General features: G+C 36.7%; 1 protein-coding gene across 4 annotated transcripts in view; it reads left to right on the top strand.

The window, feature by feature from the left end:
* Window positions 1-22,139, top strand: part of ttc28 (tetratricopeptide repeat domain 28) — a 501,039-nt gene that overhangs the window by 393,801 nt on the left and 85,099 nt on the right. For all 4 annotated transcript variants that reach the window (XM_073914331.1, XM_073914332.1, XM_073914334.1 and 1 more), the window contains one exon: window positions 14,514-15,021. In XM_073914331.1, coding sequence (XP_073770432.1) covers window positions 14,514-15,021 — 508 coding nt within the window. The remainder of the gene's footprint in view (window positions 1-14,513; window positions 15,022-22,139) is intronic.

Here is a 22,139-nt window from a genome sequence, read left to right on the forward strand (position 1 = left end):
GAAGAGGGTGCGATTAATTAATTTTTAACTTAATTAGGTGGAAAGCACGCTCCTGATTTCTCCTGTTTTAATGTCTTCGTTTGTGGCTTTAAATTGGACATTCTTCTTCAGTGTCTCTTGTCTTCTTCTGTTGGATTTCCCCAGACGCCCCTGATAGGCTGCCGATCAATAGCGTTAAACTCCAAATGAATCATCCAATCAATGAGAAGACGATTATTGGAAGCGGTGTCAAAAACGAATACATGCGTTAATGTTTTAGGTCTCTCACTGCAGTGAAGTGGTCATTTTCTTCAGCGTGTTGAGCTTTGGTGCTCATACAGATTGCGTAAGCTCAAATATGGCCATGCTCTGTGGTATTTTGCTGTTTAAAATTGGAGTAAATCCTTTTCATATATGATGGTGTTATATGGCCGAAAGCTGTGTGTATATATATATATATATATACAGTTGGAGTCAGAATTATTAGCACCCCTGTTTATTTTTTTCCCCAATTTCTGTTTAACGGAGAGAAGATTTCTTCAAAACATTTCTAAACATAAAAGTTTTAATAACCTATCTCTAACAACAGATTTCTTTAATCTTTTCCATGATGACAGTAAATAATATTTTACTTGATATTTTTCAAGACACTTCTATACAGCTTAAAGTGACATTTAAAGGCTTAACTAGGTTAATTAGGGTAACTATGCAGGTTAGGATAATTAGGCAAGCTATTGTATAATAATGGTTTGTTATGTAGACTATCAGAAAAAAAATAAAGCTTAAAGGGGCGAATAATTTTGTACTAAAAATGGCTTTTAAAAAATTAAAAACTGCTTTTATTGCAGCCGAAATAAAACAAGATTTTTGTCCAGAAGAAAAAATATTATCAGACATGCTGTGAAAATTTCCTTGCTCTGTTAAACATCATTTGGGAAATATTTAAAAAAGAAATTAAAAATCAAAGGGGGGCTAATAATTCTGACTTCAACTGTATATTATAAATCTGTATATATATATATATATATATATATATATATATATATATATATATATGGCTGATTCCAGCGTTATGGATGTGACATTTGCAGTAAAAATTCAAAACATAAATTCGCAGAGAAAGTATACGTTAACATTATATTGAATCATCTGTTTATATTTTCCAAAACAACTAACCACAGAGTTATGGGATCAAAAAAATTCAATCTGTGAACATTTTTATACTTTAAATGAGGAAAATAAACAAGCGTTATGGATGTTACAAAAAAAAAGTCTGCGAGTTTACAGTATACAACATATTTCGTAGAAATTCTGTGAATTAAACTGCACAACCCAAAATAAATAATGCTCAACAAAAGGATAAGAGTTGGCTCTTTATAGAACAAAACTGATTGATTTTATTTTATTTTATTTTGACATTTTTGCATTTTTGAGGGAAAAGCTTTGTTATGGATGTGACACTTTTTCGTTTTGGATGTGACGGATGTGAAATTGCCATTTGTTTGACTTTGGTTAATCAAATATAATACATTTTCATGCAATTGCTCATAAATATATATATATATATATATATATATATATATATATATATATATATATATATATATATATATATATATATATATAAACTGTATAAATCGCCACAGTGGAATGAACCGCCAACTTATCCAGCATATTGTTTATGCAGTGGATGCCCTTCCAGCTGCAACCCATCACTGGGAAACATCCATACACATTCATTAACTCGCATGCGCTATGAACAATTTCCGAGAGGAAACCCCAGAACACGGGGATAGCATGCAATTTTCACACAGATATGCCAACTGACTCAGCCAGGGATTGAACCAGCAACCTTCTTTGAAGTACATTGAAGTCTTACTGTTCTTAAAACATTTGACGATTGGTGTATATAAAACACATCAGTGGAGATTATCTTTAGTTTATGCGTGTCTTATGAAATCATTGCAGTGTTAAGATAAAAGACTTGATCCATCACAACCATCATTGTGTCTCAGCTTTCTTTCTTTTTTTCTGCCGTTCCTCTGCTGCTGCCGTGTGTGTGTGTGTGTGACATGCAGATGATGATTCATGCTCTCCCAAGAAAAACACACGATCTGCCAGTGGTTTGCGGACAGCGGCGCTCCACCGGGGGAGCTGAGTGTATTTATTCTACAATGCTGTTGACCAGAGGAGCGCGCCCATGTGTTCCTGTGAATGAGAGTGGACAGACAAAGAAAAAAATAAAACAATAGAGGAGAAGGTCCAGCTGTAAAAATCTACAGAAACACAGATGAGTCAAATCTAGATGAAAGAAATGTGAAACAATGAGTCACTTCTCTGAGTTTTTGGACGTTTGAAGGCACGCAATATTCTTGTTTACTCATAAGCAGGATACGGTTCTGTTGCAGAAATTTACGTGGTTCCTTGTTTTGTTTTAGACTTTAGAGATTTTAGAGAGATTTATTAATTTTTATTTTTATTTTTCACTTGTAAGTTTAGAGACTCACGCCTGAATCACATGGGGAGTCAGTGTCAGTGCTTCCGATTCACTTTGAAATGGTGACTTCAAGTTTTGCTGAACTGTATTATGGGTCCGATGGTGCCGCTTCAGCGCCATTGCTTGCTGCAGGAATTGGGGATTTCTCAACTGTTCCATCACCAACGGAAGCGTCAGCCAATCAGATCACTTTTTTTTCCAAAAACCCCAGCTCAGTAGCAAATTGCAGACTAATTTCATTGGCTGACGCTGATATGACGATTCATACACGCCCTCTGTCAAGCATTGACGCTGAAGCCCTGTGTGAATGCATGGTTACAAGTTTCCTTATTTATTTATTTATTTATTTATTTATTAATTAAATAATTTATTTATTAAATAATTTATTCATTAAATAATTTATTTATCAAATAATTTATTTATTTATTTATTTTTATTATTTGCCATTTATTTATTTAACTTTCCACTTACATGATTCCTTTTTTTTTATTTATTCATTTGTTTGTTTGTTTGTACATTTATTTATTTAACTTTACTGGTAGATGGTTCCTTTAAATATTCATTTGTTTGTTTGTTTTATTTATTTATTTAACTTTACATTTACATGATTCATGTACTTATTTATTTACTTATTTACTTATTTATTTATTTGTTTATTTTCAGTTGTAAATTTAGACACGTGCAGAGACTTACAATGTTCCTTTTTTATTTAAATTAATTAGTTATGTTTTTACATATATAAAAACAAAACTAATTTATATATATATATATATATATATATATATATATATATATATATATATATATATAAATTTATTTATTTATTTATTGTTTAAATTAAATGTTTTGTGAGTTGCAGAGACTTAAATAATTCCTTTATTTATTTATTTTTTTATTTTTTGAGCTGTTGTACTCAAGCACATTCATACATGTATGGTTGTTGAATGAGACCCTATATGAGATTATATGGAGACACTAGAGCTCCAAAAAAGGCCACATCATTTCTCAAAGGCACTCAACTTGAACGCATCAACTCAGAGATGGGCTGCTGAGCATTGATTTCTTCCATGTCGCCTCTTCTGATGAGGATCACTGAAGTCTGAGTGTCTTTAAACTGCCCCAGAGGACCATTTTAATGTTCACAGGTTGCTTGTTCATGTCTCTGGAGATTTAACTGCAGTTTTTACTTTAGTATTGGGTGCTTTTTTCTAAAGAAGAATTCAATTGGAAGAGTTAAAAAGCAAACAGTTTAGTCAATAGTTGTTATAAAGTAAGGGAGGAAAAAACTATTTGGTATATATGATATTTATTTAGAAATATTGACTTCATATTTAGAATTTATTCCATTTTATCACATTTTTATACTTTATTAAGAAACTAGATAAGCTGAGTGGCTTTTTTCAAAAGAACAAGCATCTAAAATCTCTATTAACTTCTGTATATAATCTGATTGGTAAGCTATTTAAGATATATACTGTACATATACATATATATATATATATATATATATATATATATATATATATATATATATATATATATATATATATATATATATATATATATATACTGTACATATATATATATATATATATATATATATATATATATATATATATATATATATATATATATATATATATATATATATATATATATATATGATTTTTTGGTAACTTGTATGTGTGTTCATAAGACTGTCAAAACACATTTACAAACATGACTTGGCGTACTTCATGAATATGAATGAGATTTACTGTCACTAAATGTCTTTCGAACACTTGTCATTTTCATCAACAAATACATTATACATTTTTGTTGTCATGGCACTATTGAGACAACAGTACCTGTCATAAATCTCTCATAAACATGATCATTAAGAGGCCATTATAATTGTGTCATGAATATTTTTTTTCTAATCACTTTTTTTCCCAGTAGATCAGAATTATTTTGTCATTAAAATTTATTAGTGAACATGTCAATGCACTTTGTAATTATGTTATAACAGTGTCATTAATATTTAATGTCACCTATGTGTTTAAAATGAATGAATGACACTTAAAGGCAGCTGATATGAGCATGCATAAAACCTCACTCATATTTATGACAGATTTATGAAGTTTTGTTGTCAAGTTGTCATAACAAAGACATATAAGACAATGTCAACTTTGCATTTACAATGAGCAAATGACTCTTAATGACAGCTGTTATAAGCATGCATAAAATCTCATTCATGTTTATGACACATTTTTGACAAGTTCTGTTGTCAAGTTGTCGGAACAAAGACATATAAAAAACTGTCACCTATACATTTGAAATAAGCGAATGACACTTAATGACAGCTGTTATAAGCATAGATGTAATCTTATTTATGTTTATGACAGATTTATGACAAGTTCTGTTGTCAAGTTGTCATAAAGACATGTAAAGCAATGTCACCCATGCATTTAAAACAGGCAAATGACACCTAATGAGAACTGTCATGAGCATACGTAAAACCCTGTTCATGTTTATGACAGATTTATGACAAGTTCTGTTATCAAGTTGTCATAACAAAGACATGTAAAACAGTGTCACCTATACATTTGAAATAACCAACTGACACTTAATGACAGCTGTCATAAGCATGCATAAAATCTAATTCATGTTTATGACAGATTTATGACAAGTTCTGTTGTCAAGTTGACATAACAAAAACATTAAAAATGTCACCTATAAATTTAAAATAAGCAAATGACACTTAATGACAGCTGTCATAAGTATCCATTAAATATCATTTATGCTTATGACAGATTTATGACAAGTTCTGTTAATAAGTTGTCATGACAAAGACATGTCAAACAATGTCACCTGTGCATTTACAACAAGTAAATGACTCGTAATGACAGCTGTCATAAGCATGCATAAAACCTCATTCATGTTCAGGACAAGTTCTGTTGTCAAGTTGTCGTAACAAAGACATATAAAACAGTGTCACCTATACATTTGAAATAAGCGAATGACGCTTAATGACAACTGTCATAAGCATACATAAAATCTTATTCATGTTCATGACAGATTTATGACAAGTTCTGGTGTCAAGCTGTCAAAACAAAAGCATAAAGAATGTCACCTATAAATTTAAAATAAGCAAATGACACTAAATGACAGCTGTCATAAGCATAAGTTAAATTTAATTCATGTTCATGACAGATTTATGACAAGTTCTGTTGTCAAGCTGTCAAAACAAAAGCATAAAGAATGTCACCTATAAATTTAAAATAAGCAAATGACACTAAATGACAGCTGTCATAAGCATACGTAAAATCTAATTCATGTTTATGACAGATTTATGACAAGTTTTGTTGTCAAGTTAACATAACAAAAACATTAAAAAATGTCACCTATAAATTTGAAATAAGCAAATGACACTTAATGACAGCTGTCATAAGCATCCATAAAATATCATTTATGTTTATGACAGATTTATGACAAGCTCTGTTGATAAGTTGTCATGACAAAGACATGCCAAACAATGTCACCTGTGCATTTACAACAAGTAAATGACTCGTAATGACAGCTGTCATAAGCATGCATAAAACCTCATTCATGTTCAGGACAAGTTCTGTTGTCAAGTTGTTGTAACAAAGACATATAAAACAGAGTCACCTATACATTTGAAATAAGCGAATGACGCTTAATGACAGCTGTCATAAGCATACATAAAATCTTATTCATGTTCATGACAGATTTATGACAAGTTCTGGTGTCAAGCTGTCAAAACAAAAGCATAAAGAATGTCACCTATAAATTTAAAATAAGCAAATGACACTAAATGACAGCTGTCATAAGCATAAGTTAAATTTAATTCATGTTTATGACAGATTTATGACAAGTTTTGTTGTCAAGTTGACATAACAAAAACATTAAAAATGTCACCTATAAATTTGAAATAAGCAAATGACACTTAATGACAGCTGTCATAAGCATCCATAAAACATGTTTATGACAGATTTATGACAAGTTCTGTTGATAAGTTGTCATGACAAAGACATGTCAAACAAAGTCACCTGTGCATTTACAACAAGTAAATGACTCGTAATGACAGCTGTCATAAGCATGCAATCTCATTCACATTAATGCCTTGTCAAGTCATTATTATGAAGGTTTATGACAGTCCTATGAACATCCCCTTTTAAACACCCGCTTTAATTTAAGTGTTTATTTTTATGAAGAAATAAATAAGTGCATAAATGCAAAATAAGCAGCAAGACTGAATAGTAGCGGGTAAATTATTCCAATATATTGGTCTCTTAATCATGAATGCTTTTTTATTAATATATATTTTTAAAGTCTACCTAAGTCGCCTTTGATTTTATGTTTCAGATATGTTTGATGATTTAGTCAGTCGAGAGTTCATCTTATGCAGTGATGTCAGTTAACTGTTCCGGAAGGGTCATAAAACTCTCACTCTCTAGATTTGAGGTCATCGTCTGTAGCTTCAGTTCAAAGACGTCCCCTCAGACGACTTTCATTGAAGTTAAGATGTCCACCGCTTCCCCATGACCTCACTTCTGGACCCTTTCTGAACAAAGAACAATGGTTTACGTCAACTCGTCCACCTTTGAGACCGCCGTGGCAGGAGAGAGAGTAGGTTAAAGAATTAAAGCAAGCGTGTTTCTCTCCTGTCATTCTACTTGTCGAGATGTGAATCCGTGCTGCGCCAGCACACACACACACACACACACACACACACACACACACACACAAACGCAAGCCGCTGACTTGGGAAAATCAGTGAGAGGTGAGTGCGAAATCCTTCTTTATCGAAAATTGGCTCTCCCAGTGAACAGCCCACTAACAGAAATCCAGTGGGGTTTCCAAGGAAACCGTTCCACAGATCTGAAGCTGTGGTGAGCAAAGCCGAAGATGAATAGCTGATTTGTAGGACACACAACAATAGCGATACATGGCATAAGTGTACAATAATAAAAGATCAAGCAGACGAGTGGTCAGATGATTAATGCCTATACAGTGGTATGCTATGCGTTGGAGACTCTGGATCTGTCTGAATGGAGATTATTCTGAAGACTGAAAAAGCTTTTAAAAATGCTAAGGAAAAAAATCTATATTTAGTACATTGTTGTTTTGTAAGCATACTCGGTTTTATGTTCTTCAATGGCACTTTGGGTTCTTCAGAGGTTCTCTGCTTGCTTGGTTGGGGTCGGTGGAGCTTTTCATTGTGGATTTGTGTGGATCTTAACTGAATTTACAATAGCTTTCTACCTGCCTGACATGTCCCACAAAGTGAAATGCTACATGTATTTAACAAAATCTTCATTGTATATAGCAATATAGGCATAAAAATGACTTGACATGACATGAAATAACTACAAATGACTTGTCTTGATATTACTTGTCTTGAAATAACTTGCCTTGAAATTACTTTACTTGACTTGAAATGACGTATCTTGCAATTTAGAAAATAAAAAAAAATTCTAAAGCTTGTAGTTTGTCACTTCCATATAAATGGGTTTACAATTTTTGTCACCTCATACTTCGACATAAAAATCTTGACTTGACTTGAAATTACTTAACATGAAATGACCTGACTTGAAATGATTTGACTTGAAATCACTTCACTTGATTTTAAGGTTATTTAACTTGTCTTTACTTGACTTAACTTGTCTTTACTTGACTTGACTTGACTTGACTTAACTTGTCTTGACTTGACTTGACTTAACTTGACTTGACTTGACTTGACTTGAAATGACTTGACTTGAAATGACTTGACTTGAAATGACCTGACTTTAAATCACTTGACTTGAAGTTATGTGACTTGACTTGACTTGAAATTACTTGATTTGAAGTTACTTTACTTAAAATGACTTGACTTAAATGGCTTGACTTGACTTGACTTGACTTGACTTGACTTGACTTGACTTGACTTGACTTGACTTGACTTGACTTGGCTTGGCTTGACTTGAAATGAATTAACTTGAAATCACTTGACTTGAAGTTATGTGGTTTGACTTGACTTGAAATTACTTAATTTGAAATGAGCTGTCTTGAAATCACTTAACTTGAAATGACTCGATTTGAAGTTACTTTACTTGAAATGACTTGACTTAAATGGCATGGCTTGGCTTGACTTGACTTGACTTGACTTGAAATGACTTCACTTGAAATTACCTGACTTGACTTGACTTGAAGTTATGTGACTTAAAATGACTTGACTTGACTTGACTTGACTTCACTTGACTTGACATTAAATGACTTGACGTGAAATCACTTGACTTAAAATGACTTCACTTGAAATGACTCGACCTGAAATTACTTGACTTGACTCGTCTTGAAATGACTTACCGTTTAGAAAATATAAAACTGATAAAAACATTCAAAACTTGCAGTTTGACTTGACCTTAAATGACTTGACTTGAAATGTCTTGACTTGACTTGACTTGAAATGAAGTCAACCCAAGCTCATTCTGGAAACGTAGTCCCTCGGACGTTTTTGGAGACCGCGATTTACGTGGCCGAAGGTACGTAAAGTCCGCGTTTGGTTTTTTTCGAGCGAACGCTGCGGGGCGGTGTGGCGCCGCTCCGCCCCTCCTCTTCGCGCTCGCCGGCCGACGGCTCGCCTCCGAGTGGAGGGCTTTCCCGATGCAATCAGTTTTTCCGCTTAGCTCACAGCGTTGCATCGGCGGAGCGGAGGCCACGGAGGAGGAGCCGGAGCCGGCCGCGGTGGACGACGACCGGGATCGAGTCCAGGGAACAGCAGGTTCCAGAAATCAGGTAAGACGAAAAACGAAATCCGAAAAATAAGGGCGAGAACACGGCGGGATCCGAAAACGTGCTCGAAATCGAAGACGAGGGCTTTTGCTCTTTTTTTTCCTATCCGGCGGCTTTTCGCGCGAGAACGGCGCGGGCGCGAATGCCGCGCGCTCCCGAGAGGTGCCCGAGAAGCGAAAAAGCGCACACAGCGGCCTCTCGCGGATCCGTGAAAACAAAAAACCGCTCGAATACGTACCTCCCGGGACGTAAATCGCGGTCCGCAGAAACGTCCGAGGGGCTACGTTTCCACAATGAGCCCGGATTGAATGAAGTGACTTGACTTTGATATAAACATCCAAAGCTTGCAGTTTGTCACTTCCGCATAAATGGATTAGCGATTATTTTCATGTCACATTATACTTTATTTTCTCATCAAATCTCGGACCACTTAAATGCTCTCTAGTATCTGACATGCCCCGCCCCCTTCAATTCTCTTCTTATTATCTTTGCATTTGATGCGCTTTAGCTCAACCATTCTCATGAGCAGAGCTGTGATAAAACAAAATCCTATTGGCTGTTTTTAAGGGGAGGAGCAAGTTTATGCCCTGCCCACTCTTAATTTTTTAGTTGAGATTACGTTAAACTTCAAATAAAAAGGCACATTTCGAAGAACTTCACACAACCATCTGCAGAAAAATTATTCAATTAATCGTGTTTTAAAACATTTGAATCATTGCCCAGCACTAGTTCTGTTAATATTTTTGAGAGTTTGTCAGTTCTTGTTTAACCAGCTTCTGATTTAGGACTTTCCTCCAAAATCACCACCATCTTTAGTCCCCCAACTGACCTGAAACAAAGCTCTGTGGGCTTCAAACACGGCACACGTGCCCATACCCGGCCCGATAGCATATCTCTGATCATAAGAAGCCCTCTCTCCTGATGGAGGGCAATTGCCCCCGCGTGTAACATGTCCAGGAGCCTTTTAACTTGAGCAAACTGCTGGAAGTTTTTATGGCTGGAGGTAATTGGTTCCAGGCGGCACTGGGAAGTGGAAGGCCTTGAGCTGGATGAGCCCCTCCAGGTTCGTCTTTTGTCTTTGTGCCCTGAAAGGAAGCGTTTTACCTTCTGTTTTATCAAAGGATCCATCCCAGCACCTCATCCAGACAGCGGCCATCACTGTTGCTCCCCTCAGTAGAGCAGAGATCTGCACTAAACATGTGGTTGTGTTTTAATCATTGTTTACAGTTTGATTGATGTAGCGTCAAGGCCGAAGTTGGACCCGCTGTCTTTTGGTGTTTGTCAAGCGATTGTGTAACATGAGTTCTGTTCCAGAATCTAGTCTGTTCTCATCTTAAGCAGCTGACTAAAATATAACTGTTATGATGTTATGTTGCTGGGCTGATGACATTATAATCTTGTAATATTGAAACTATCCAGAACTAGAAAATATTGGCTGAAATTAATTATTATTTTTTGTTTGTTTTTTATTATTGTTTTTTTTTTTAAGTAATTGAAATTATATGTACTGATTATAAATATAAATGTTGGGTTTGCAAATATACCAGACTTAATGCAAGTGTGAAATTCATTCATTTATTTATTTATTTATTCAGCTTAGTCCCTTATTTAATTCGGGGTCGCCTCAACGGAATGAACCGCCAACTTATCCGGCATGTTTTTAAGCAGCGGATGCCCTTTGGTATACATATTGGTATACATTGTCATAAAAAATGCTGCTATATTGATGTGCATATCCCGCTTCCAGCCTGCCGCGTATCCTACCTACTGCGCCACTGCGTCACCAGTGTGTAATTAAAATTACAGTTACAAACTTTCTCACAACTTAATTTAATAAAATTTATATAATTAACAATAATAATTTCTATAATTATTTGGTTAGCGTTTATTTAAATAATTTATTTACATTTAGTATTTTTAAAAATTATTTTAAATTTTTGTTGAAATTAATTTCAGCTTGTTTTAGTCATTTAATTAGTCATTGTTAGTAATTGTAAATTGTCGTATTTAGTTTTGTTAACCTACTTTTTGGTTTTAACTTTAGCACTTTAAAATATTTTCATTTATCAAAATGTATTTGGGCATAAAGTATATATATATATATATTTAATGGTCCAAATTATTAGCCTCTTTAAGAATTATCAGACCTCCTTTGATTTTTTTTTTCTTTTTATTTTCCAAATGATGTTTAACAGAGCAAAGAAGTTTTCACAGTATGTCTGATAATATTTTTTTCTTCTGGAGAAAGTCTTATTTGTTTTATTTGGGCTAGAATAAAAGCAGTTTTTAATTTTTTTAAAACATTTTTAAGAAAATTATTAGCCCCTTTAAGCTATATATTTTTCAATAGTCGACAGAACAAACCATCGTTATACAATAAGTTGCCTAATTCCCCTAACCTGCCTAGTTAACCTTATTTACCTAGTTAAGGCTTCAAATGTCACTTTAAGCTGTATAGAAGTGTTTTGAAAACAATCTAATCAAATATTATTCACTGTCATTATGGCAAAGATAAAATAAATCAGTTATTAGAAATGAGTTAATAAAACTATTATGATTAGAAATGTGTTAAAAAAAATCTCTACGTTACACAGAAATTGGGGGAAAATAAACAGGGCAGCTGATAATTCAGGGGAGCTAATAATTCTGATTTCAACTGTGTGTGTGTGTGTGTGTGTGTATACAGGGCACTCTATCTTATCTGTATGCTATCTGTAATTTACATGGACTGCAACTGCTATGAATCTTCAATGTGCCAATCAACACCTGCTACTGCTGTAAACAATCTGGACTGAGTACGTAAAAAAAATATGCTGGATAAGTTGGTGGTTCATTCCGCTGTGGTGACCACAGATTAATTAAGGGACTAAGCCGAAAAAGAAAAAGAATGAATAAATGTTTATGAAGACTGCAGAGTGATGCATAAAAAATTACTTCGATAATTGTTTAAGTAGTTTGTGATGTATGTTAAAGTGTGCCCCCTAATTTTCCCATTGATATATGATGCCAGTCTGTTCTTTTTGACTCATCCACACTTGAAGTTTGGCCAGAGGAGAAATGGTCTTCCCCAACTGAGCCTGGTTTCTCTTTATTCGCAAATATTTTATGTGATACTCCAGTTTTTCGTGTAAGTCTGATTCGCATCTTTGGATAGAAACATAGCTAACGTCACTAAGTTGACCACTAAGAAGGCTGTGCGGCTTTTAGCTGACTTTGATTTCACTCACGAAAAGTTGTTTGTGACTAATGGGCTTCCCGTGGAGCATGTAATTCTGGGAGACAGCCTTTGTCTCTGGGGTCTCAGCTGAGTATGTGCCTGCCACTAGGAGATTTCGACAAGGCCTCAGAATTTTTTTTTTTTACAGATTTTGCGAGAGATCAGCGTCTTTCTGCAAAGATTTTGACTTGAGAGGCTTCACGGCTTTTGTTCTCGGCAGACAACACATTACATGGCAGAGCGCTTTCTGCACCGCATGCCGTTCTCAGTGGCTCTTTAATGGGATGCAATAACATCTCACAACTTTGCCATATGTTTTCAGGATTAGAGCTGTGTTTACTCATCTAATCGCTGTTAAATATCAAATAAAGCAGTAAGCCTCGGGAGCCCATCTGTATTAGTAATTATATAGTACAATTTAGGGTGCAATGAAACAGATTTCAATTCGTTTCTCACCTTCATATACAGAAAGAAATAACCCTGTTCTTTCAGTGTTATTTTGGTGGCTTAATAGTTTTTAATTAGCATTTATTTAAATATATATGGGGGATGTGGTGACTCAGTGGTTAGCACTACTGCCTCACAGCAAGAAGATCGCTGGTTCGAGCTGTGGCTGGGTTACTTGGCTTTTCTGTGTGGAATTTGCATGTTTTCTCCGTGTTCGCGTGGTGTTTCGTTCCAGGTGCTCTGGTTTCCTCAGGGTGAAGGAACTTGTTTAAGGGTTGAATACACACTTTTTATGATACTGAACTTTAGTTTTTGTTTTTTTTGTTTCTGAATATTGCGCTTAGCTGGTTTATCACCTTATGATTTTATTTTATTTTATTTATTTATTTTTTATTAATAAATATTTTTGTTTTAAACCGCTGGTCCAGCCTGATCTCACGAGGAAACGTAAGTATTTTACGTTTTGTCATTTTAGTGGCTAATTCGTACAAATTCGTACGAGTTAAGTTGAAAATGTACGATTTTAAAAAGAAGGCGTGGCACCTAACCCCACCCCTAACCCCAGCCGTCACTGGGGGGTGAGCAATTCGTACTAAATTGTTCGAATTAAAACGTACGAATTCATACGAATTAGCCACTAAATCAAAAAGGTACTAACTGCCGTGAGATTGCGTTGGCTGGTCTGGGTTAAATAAAGGAGTGTTGAAGTCTGTCTTGTGTTTTAGTTGTGAGAATGCTAATTAAATAAAACTGTGAAGTTGATCAGCAGTGTGTTCTCCATGCAGCACTGGAGTGACGTTATGAGGGCATTAATGGGAGCATGTTCTTTGGAAAAGTAACTCAAAAATTATTTTTAACAGTAATGCATTACTTTTTGGTGTAAGTAATCGATAATGAGTACAATATTCAAATCGATTTGAATACAATATTGGTTGGTTTAGGGATGGGGTGTGTGGGTCAGTCGGTATCAAGCTGATATACAAGCAGCGGTATCCGCTGTCGCCACTGGCTCGCATGGTTCAGGATTGGTAGAGCTACGCATCGATGAATTTTCTCTTCAGTGTTTGAACTCTCAGTAATGATTTTAAATCACACTGAACTGAGCTAAACTGAACTGAACTTAAACACTAAAAACTAAACTACACTGTTCCAGTTCCTATGACCATCTATGTGAAGCTGCTTTGACACAATCTACATTGTAAAAGCGCTATACAAATAAAGCTGAATTGAATTGAATTGAATTGAATTATGCATGACGACAAGCCAATTGGCTTCTCTCCTTGTTGCAAGATGTTTATATATGTACACATTGTTCTCTGGTGGATTTGTTAAAAATGGCACGTATGACAAAACTATCACAATCTGAGATTGTCAAAAGTGTACACGCGCCTTTTAGTGGAGTTTGTGAAAACAAAAACTGCAAGAACATGTAGTACAGTGTACATATTTCTTGATTCTCAGAAATGTAGCCCTGGGCACATATCTCAACTGAGTCTGGGTTGCAACAAAGTCAAGTGCAACAATATATATTATATAATACAATGATCGAGGCCTGAAACATCAGCTTTCTCTGTCATCATGTTCTCTTTTTCTTCTCCACAGGCAGCATCTTCAGCCCTCAGCAGCCTGGGTCACGTCTACACAGCCATCGGGGACTATCCCAACGCTCTGGCCAGTCACAAGCAGTGCGTCCTGCTGGCCAAACAGTCCAAAGACCAGCTGTCTGAGGCCCGCGAGCTGGGCAACATGGGCGCAGTCTACATCGCGATGGGCGACTTTGACAACGCTGTGCAGTGCCACGAGCAGCACCTGAGCATCGCCAAGAGCCTCGGCAACAAGCGCGAGGAGGCCCGAGCCTACAGCAACCTGGGTAGCGCTTACCACTACCGCCGCAACTTCGACAAGGCCATGTCCTACCACACGCACGTGCTGGAGCTGGCGCAGGAGCTGGAGGAGAAGAGCATCGAGATGAGGGCGTACGCCGGCCTGGGACACGCTGCCCGCTGCATGCAGGACCTGGAGAGAGCCAAGCAGTACCATGAGCAGCAGCTGAGCATCGCTGAAGGCCTGAAGGACAGAGCCGCCGAGGGCAGGGCTTCATCTAACCTGGGTGAGCATACTGTTGTTTCTCTTTTAGTAGTTTTAGGGACTTTGTCGTATACATTAGTGTGCAAAAGTGATAGCCCCCAGTCAAATGTGTTGTTTTAGTGAGAGTATAATGACATTATACATTATTTCTCACTCTGTTTATTAAAATACAACCAGAAAATACAGGTTCCAGTTGGACTTTTTTGGTCTAATTGTTTAAGACCATAGACTGTAAAATATATGGACGTAGTGTCCGTGACGTCACCCATAGGTTTCTAAAGAGCGCAAGAGAAGCCACAAGTAGGCGCGGCCAACCGTCGCCATTTTGTTCGCGCGTCATCACACCCACGGCGGGATACCAAACAAGGGCAAAGAGGCGGAGAGTGAGCGGAGCTACAGACACCTGCAGACAGTTTGCTTGGACCTGATTCAGACACACTTTACTTTGGGAGAACGCTTAATACTTTATCACCTGCGACTCGTTTGTATTCTGACCACTTGTGCTTGATTGTACACTATATCAATAAAGTGTTTAGACTTTTAAAAACACTGCTGTAATACATTGAGCCACTAAACATTGCTCTTATGACGTTTTTCAACAGGAGGAAAGCGCGAATTACTTCCAAACACTTCAGATATAGTCTGTGTTAGTTACTGTAAGACTATTGATGAAATCCAGCATAACACTGTATGACAACGCTTCAGATGACTGTTCTAGAGCCTACAACTCCTCAATTCGTCAGATTCTGGAGTGTATTACAGCTCTAAATATAAATAAAAACGATAAATGATATTTAAATAAAACAAATACATGTACAGAGATGGTATATAAGTATATAACTTTACTCACATGGGAAACGGAGGCCACGTGAATGGTTTGTGAGCACAATTAAGTGCACTCAGCATGCCAAGCCATCTGATAATTGTAGGAAACAAGTCCAAAAGGCAGTTGAGTGTGTAAAGCCACATAAAACAACACAGAAATACGATAAATATGCCGAGTTCAATGGCTAATCTGCAGGATTCAGCCTAGGTGACGTCGACCAGTGAGACCTAGCTGTCACTCAAGTGGCCACGCCCTTAATTATGCAAACTTAATATAGCTTAATATAAACGAAACGGATGAGTTATAAAAAAAATTCACCCCCCCCCACAGTTGTCATGAAGGGTAATATTAGCTGTATTAACCAAAATCTTTTTTGTACCAGGCTGTAAACACCTTTTTTTTCTGCTGTAAAGTTGGCCATTCTAACAGTGGGCTCAATTGAAATTTGCTCTGTTTTGGAGCCAGGAGCGGCCAGGACTAGCGGAATTTCGGATGAATTGCAGTTTTAGTTACTTCCGTATTGGCTTCCTGAGAGAGAGCGGGAGGTTGCTGCTTGTTTAAGACTTATATAAAAAAAAAGAGTTTGAGAAAGATGGAAGAATGAATGAAAACTACTGTCTTGTTTTGATCTGCATTTCTGCCAGAGTTGTTATCAATATTGCCTGAATTGATGGGACTGTGAATGCTGAAAACTACAGACAGGCTTTAACTCTTTATGTAATTCCTTCTAGAAAGCTGCTCATTTGTAATAGTTTTATTTTTCAGCGTGATAATGATCCCAAACACACACTGCTAATGTAATTAAATCATGTTTGGAGATGCTGATGAAACAAAGACAGTCATGAAATGGCCTGTACAGAGTCCAGACCTGAATATTATAAACAGTATGTATAGGCAATATTATAGGCAGTATGAGATTCACCTGGAGAGAAAAAGAAAGGTACACTGTAAAACCAAACAGTCAACTTTATCAAATGAAATGAGTGTCGTTAACTCAGAATTGACTGATAGTAAATTCTACTCATTTGAAAAGAGTTTTGAACTCAGTGTTGAAGGTAATGAGTTAATTAAATACTGCATTCAACTTAAATGAAGTAAGTTCACAGCACTCATATAGATTCGTTTTTTTATACTCAAATGATTTGTAGCAAACGGTTTCTTCAAACGGTTTGAGTTGCCTTAACTTTTACAGTACTCAGTTGATTTGAGTTTTCATTTATTAGGTTTTACTGTGCTCAAATTGCTTCGTTTACGCAAATGGATTAAGTTCACAGTACTCATTAGGATTAGTTAAGTGGTTTGTTGCAATCGGTTTCCTCAAATGGTTTGAGTTACCTTTATTTTATTGGGTTTTACAGTGTAGAACAAGCTTAATTTAAGGAAGGAAGCTTGAAAGATGCTTTATATTAAATAACATTTTAGTCATTTCAAAAAAGACTCAACAAAAAAGGTATGTTAAAGGAATTGTTTACCCAAAAGTAATGACCCTCCACGTGCTCCATACCTGTTGGATAAATAGATTTGTCCCAAAGATGGTGGTAGTTTTGTAGTGTTAGAGCCAGGGCTATTTTAAAATTTTCATTTTAGGGGGGCTCAGCTCCTTAAAAGGTAAATTTATATGTGTATATATATATATATATATATATATATATATATATATATATATATATATATATATATATATATATATATATATATATATATATATATATATTATAAAGCCTAATATTACATTATTATTACATTTATAAGTATTAATTTAATAGTCATACACTTTAAAATGTTTAATATGTGTTGTATACTTGTATTCCACTGTATATAATAGACAGGCACAGCCATTTAAGTTCTGAATAATCCAAAATAGCTCAACCCCCCTGTTCACTGTAGAAAAAAACACTTTCTATATTAAAGTGCAACGTTGTTTCCATGTTTTAAATAAATAAACTGCCACTTTTCTAATTAAATGACATACACATAAATATATATATTTAAACTTACAGGTTAATTCACATTTTTCACAATCTGAAAGATCATAATATTCAGCATCCTAATGCACAACACGACATGTTGGCTGTTGCAACTGGTCTCTTTTTGCAGCCGGGAACCGGTGTGACGTCATGTGTGACGTGGGTTGGTAATTCGTCTATGCTAATATCTTGAAAGTATCTATTCAAATATAATGTACCGTCATCATGACAAAGATTACGAGTTATTAGAAATGAGTAGTTATTATTTATTTAAAAATGTGTTAAAAATGGTATGCACGTGCACTCATCATTATTATTTCTTTCTTAGTTTTAGTTATGTGAACAGGGATTATTTTGACAGCATTTGGCATTGCCATTTAATAAAACTCGTCATGATGAAGCATTTTGCACTCAAAAAATATACAAATCTAGTATAAAACCCCTGATTTCACTGGGCAAGTGTTCACTATCGAGTGCACTCTACTGTAATCCCGATATTAACAGTCCTGTGGCAACATTTTTCTTTTGGGAGTTCATCTATTTATTTATCAGAGAGCACAGAGCGTTTCGGATCAGATTGATGGAGCTGCTGTTGGAGAGAGGGAACGTGAGATTGGAGCAATAAAAGTCAGAGTGAGAGATTAGACGGCCTTTGAAACACTTGGTTTCGACGGCTTCAATTTATCCAGCGCACGTCTCGCACACTGATGGTGCGGTGCCACCGCAGGAGGAAGGGACTCGTTCGAGATGACTGAGTCGTGGAGGCATTAAACTGGAAATAGAGCGATAAATATTCATTCACGCTGTTGTTTTTAATAAGCAGACAAATGCAAAACGCAAAAGCAATCATGACTGTATATTTCATGGTAATAACATTACGCATTGGCCTTAATTTGTTTCCTCTGGTAGGTTTTGCGTTTTCATTTTTTGCCACCTTTAGATTTCATTAAAAGGAATCGTTCTGTTTCTCACACGCATACATACGCACACATTTATGTACAGCTACTGTACAGCTGTTTTCTTGAGAAAAAAAAAATGAAGTTCATTTATAAACTAATTTCGAGAGGATCACGTGATTATGATTGGTCCCGCATTATACAATTTATTATTCACCAATCAGACGATTCCTAAGCCACTATAAATACTCTCAGTTCCATATAACAGCCATCTTCGTTTTGAAGAATCCCCCCTTCCACCCCTACTCCTCCTCCTTTTCTAGATGGGTGACATGGAGGCCCAGTGGTTAGCACTGTTGCTCCACAGCAAGAACGTCACTGGTTCTAGTCCTTACCAGACCAGCCAACGTTTCTGAGTGGAGTTTACACATTCTCCCCGTGCTCACATGGGTTTCCCTTGGATTCCCCGGTTTTCTCCCACAGTCCAAATCAGCACCATAGACATGCTCCTAGTAAGTATCTCTTAAGAGCAAACACTATCTGTTCATTAGCTACTACAGCAGGGGAGTTCTCGAGATCTACCTGAGCTCAAACTCCCCTTTCGCATTGCAAACGGGAGGGAGCCGAAGGTTCGAGGATTTTATGAGCTCAGGGCTCTCTCCTGAAGCTCATCTGTACCGCATGTCTTTGTACTGTGGGGGAAACCGGACAACCCAGGCTAATTCTGAAAACTATCCGCGGACGCTTCTGGAGACTGCGAATCATGTAGCCGGAGGTATGTATAGCTGTATTGAATTTTTTTAAGCGAACGCTACGGGGCGGTGTGACGTCATTTCTTTTGGCGCTTACCGGCTAAGTGCTTACCTCCGTGTAGAGGGCTTTCCCGCCGCAACCAGTTTGTCCAGTTAGCTCATCGTATACGTCGGCTGAATTGAGATGCAGAGAGGAGCTGACCACAATGACGATCCGGGTTGGAGTCCGGGGAAGAGCAGTTTCAGAAATCCAGTAAGACAAAAACAGAATCCAAAACAAAAAAAGGTAACAAGTTCATAAGAGTGTGAGAATGTGGTAAAATCTGAAAACGCGGTAAAAATCAGACGAGGGTTTTTCTTTTTCTGGACGTCATTTGCAAATTGTTGGTTGGGTTTAGGGAAGTGGGTGGGCGGGTCAATCTGTAAAACTGGTTAGGTTTGGGAAAGGAGGAGGGTGGGTTAGCTGATTGGCCGGTGGCCCTGTCAATCATTCAGTCAGTCAGACAGACGGTCGTTCCACAGCGGCCTCTGGTGGGTTTACGTGAGAACAGTGTGGGCACGAACGGCACTCGCGAGAGACATTTGAGATGCGAAAAAGCGCACCACTCGTGGATTCGCGAAAATAAAAAGTGTACAAATACGTACCTCCCGTGACGTAGTTGGCGGTCTCCAGAAACATCCACGGGGCTACGTTTTCAGAATGAGCCTGGGTTGAAACAGGAGCACCCGGAGGAAACCGACGTGAACACGGGGAGAACAAACAACTGACCAAGCCGGGATTGAAACCAGTGGCCTACTTGCTGTGAGGTGACACCACTGAGCCACCCTTAAGAATATTATAAACTGGTATTCTAAATAAATTGCATGATTTGAGGGACAGTATCTGTACTCTTCTTATAGTTACTTTTTAGTTGTGTTCAGATCTCTAACTATAACCCCTATGAGCTGTAGTACTAGTTAAACACTCACCACACAGTGTGTCTGCAGTTTGCTCTGTTTGTGCAACCGCGAAGCATTGATGAATTTGCATTGTAGCGTGAGGAAGTCCACAGGGTGGTATTTATGGCCTGGGAAGCTCTCATGGAGGGAAATAAAATCAATTTCTTTTCCGCCTTTGCGCGCGGCTGTGATAAATTTGTATTGGAAGCATGTACGATCAGGTGAGCCTGTTTAAACCGGGGATATAAATATTATTAGATGACTCCCAGCGTCTCTGAGGTTGTTACTCTGCGAACAGGTTTATTGTTCAGACTTAATGATGTAGGAGAGGTCGCGCAGATGAGTTTCATGCTAACACAGGACCCGGCAGCATCGCCGTACTGTTTCAATCACCGGCTGGCCTCGCAAGTCCAGGACGTGGAACGGCAGGATTTGATCGATCACAATTATTAATAGCTGCAGGGACTGGAAAAAGGGGTGCTTATAAACTCTACGATCTCACACGTTGAGAAAGCTGGAAGTGACCAAACAGTTCTATTCCTGTTTGAGGAAATCAGTAGATGGGGTTTGATCTAACATGTTTACTCATGGACTGATTGGGCTTAACAAACATAACTAGAGTATATATTGGGTAGTGGTGTCGGTCCGTGTACGTTTGATCATCTGTATTCCAATTTTATTCGTTGCATAGCCACCAATCCTATTGTATCATATATAAACACACAATTGGGCTGCACGGTGGCTCAGTGGTTAGCACTGTTGCCTCACAGCAAGGTCACTGGTTAGAGTCCCAGCTATAGCTATATACAGTTGAAGTCAGAATTATTAGCCCCCTTTTGATTTCTTTTCTTTTTTAAATATTTCCCAAATGATGTTTGACAGAGCAAGGAAATTTTCGCAGTATGTCTGATAATATTTTTTCTTCTAGAAAAAGTTTTGTTTGTTTTATTTTGGCTAGAATAAAAGCAGTTTTTAATTTTTTTAGAAACTATTTTTAGGACAAAATTATTAGCCCCTTTAAGCTAATTTTTTTTTCCGATAGTCTACAGAACAAACCATCGTTACAAAATAACTTGCCTAATTACCCTAACCTGCCTAGCTCACCTTGTTAACTTAGTTAAGCATTTAAATGTCACTTTAAGCTGTGTAGAAGTGTCCTGAAAAATATCTAGTCAAATATTATTTACTGTCATCATGGCAAAGATAAAATAAATCAGTTATTAGAAATAGGTTTTTAAAACTATTATGCTTAGAAATGTGCTGAAATAATCTTCCCTCCATTAAACAGAAATTGGGAAAAAAATAAACAGGGGCGCTAATAATTCAGGGGGGCTAATAATTCTGACTTCAACTGTAGATAGCCATAAACTAATCAAATAAAGTGAAATAATACATAGATAAAGTAGCCTACAATAGTAATAATAACATCAACATCAGCAACAAAATAATAATTGTAATAAGATGCCTACTACTACTACACCTTTAGAGGTCAGAGGAGGGAGGTTTACCTGCACAGCACCCACTACACCGACACCAAACAACTAAAGCCGATGAAACCTCGCCTCGCAGCTGGTTCCGTCTGGCTCTCAAATTTTTTCCATCTAAGGTGATTTTACCTTGCATATCCACAACAAGGCTATGCTGACCCAGTATAATATCACTCGATAATTATCTGTAATCCATCCTAACCTTTTATCTGGATTGATGTGAAAAAGGTCTGCCCTTCTAGAACGCCTAACAAAAACGTTTCCTTCCTCCAG

The sequence above is a fragment of the Danio rerio genome, chromosome 10 (assembly GCF_049306965.1).
Source record: "Danio rerio strain Tuebingen ecotype United States chromosome 10, GRCz12tu, whole genome shotgun sequence".
NCBI classification, from domain to species: domain Eukaryota; kingdom Metazoa; phylum Chordata; class Actinopteri; order Cypriniformes; family Danionidae; genus Danio; species Danio rerio.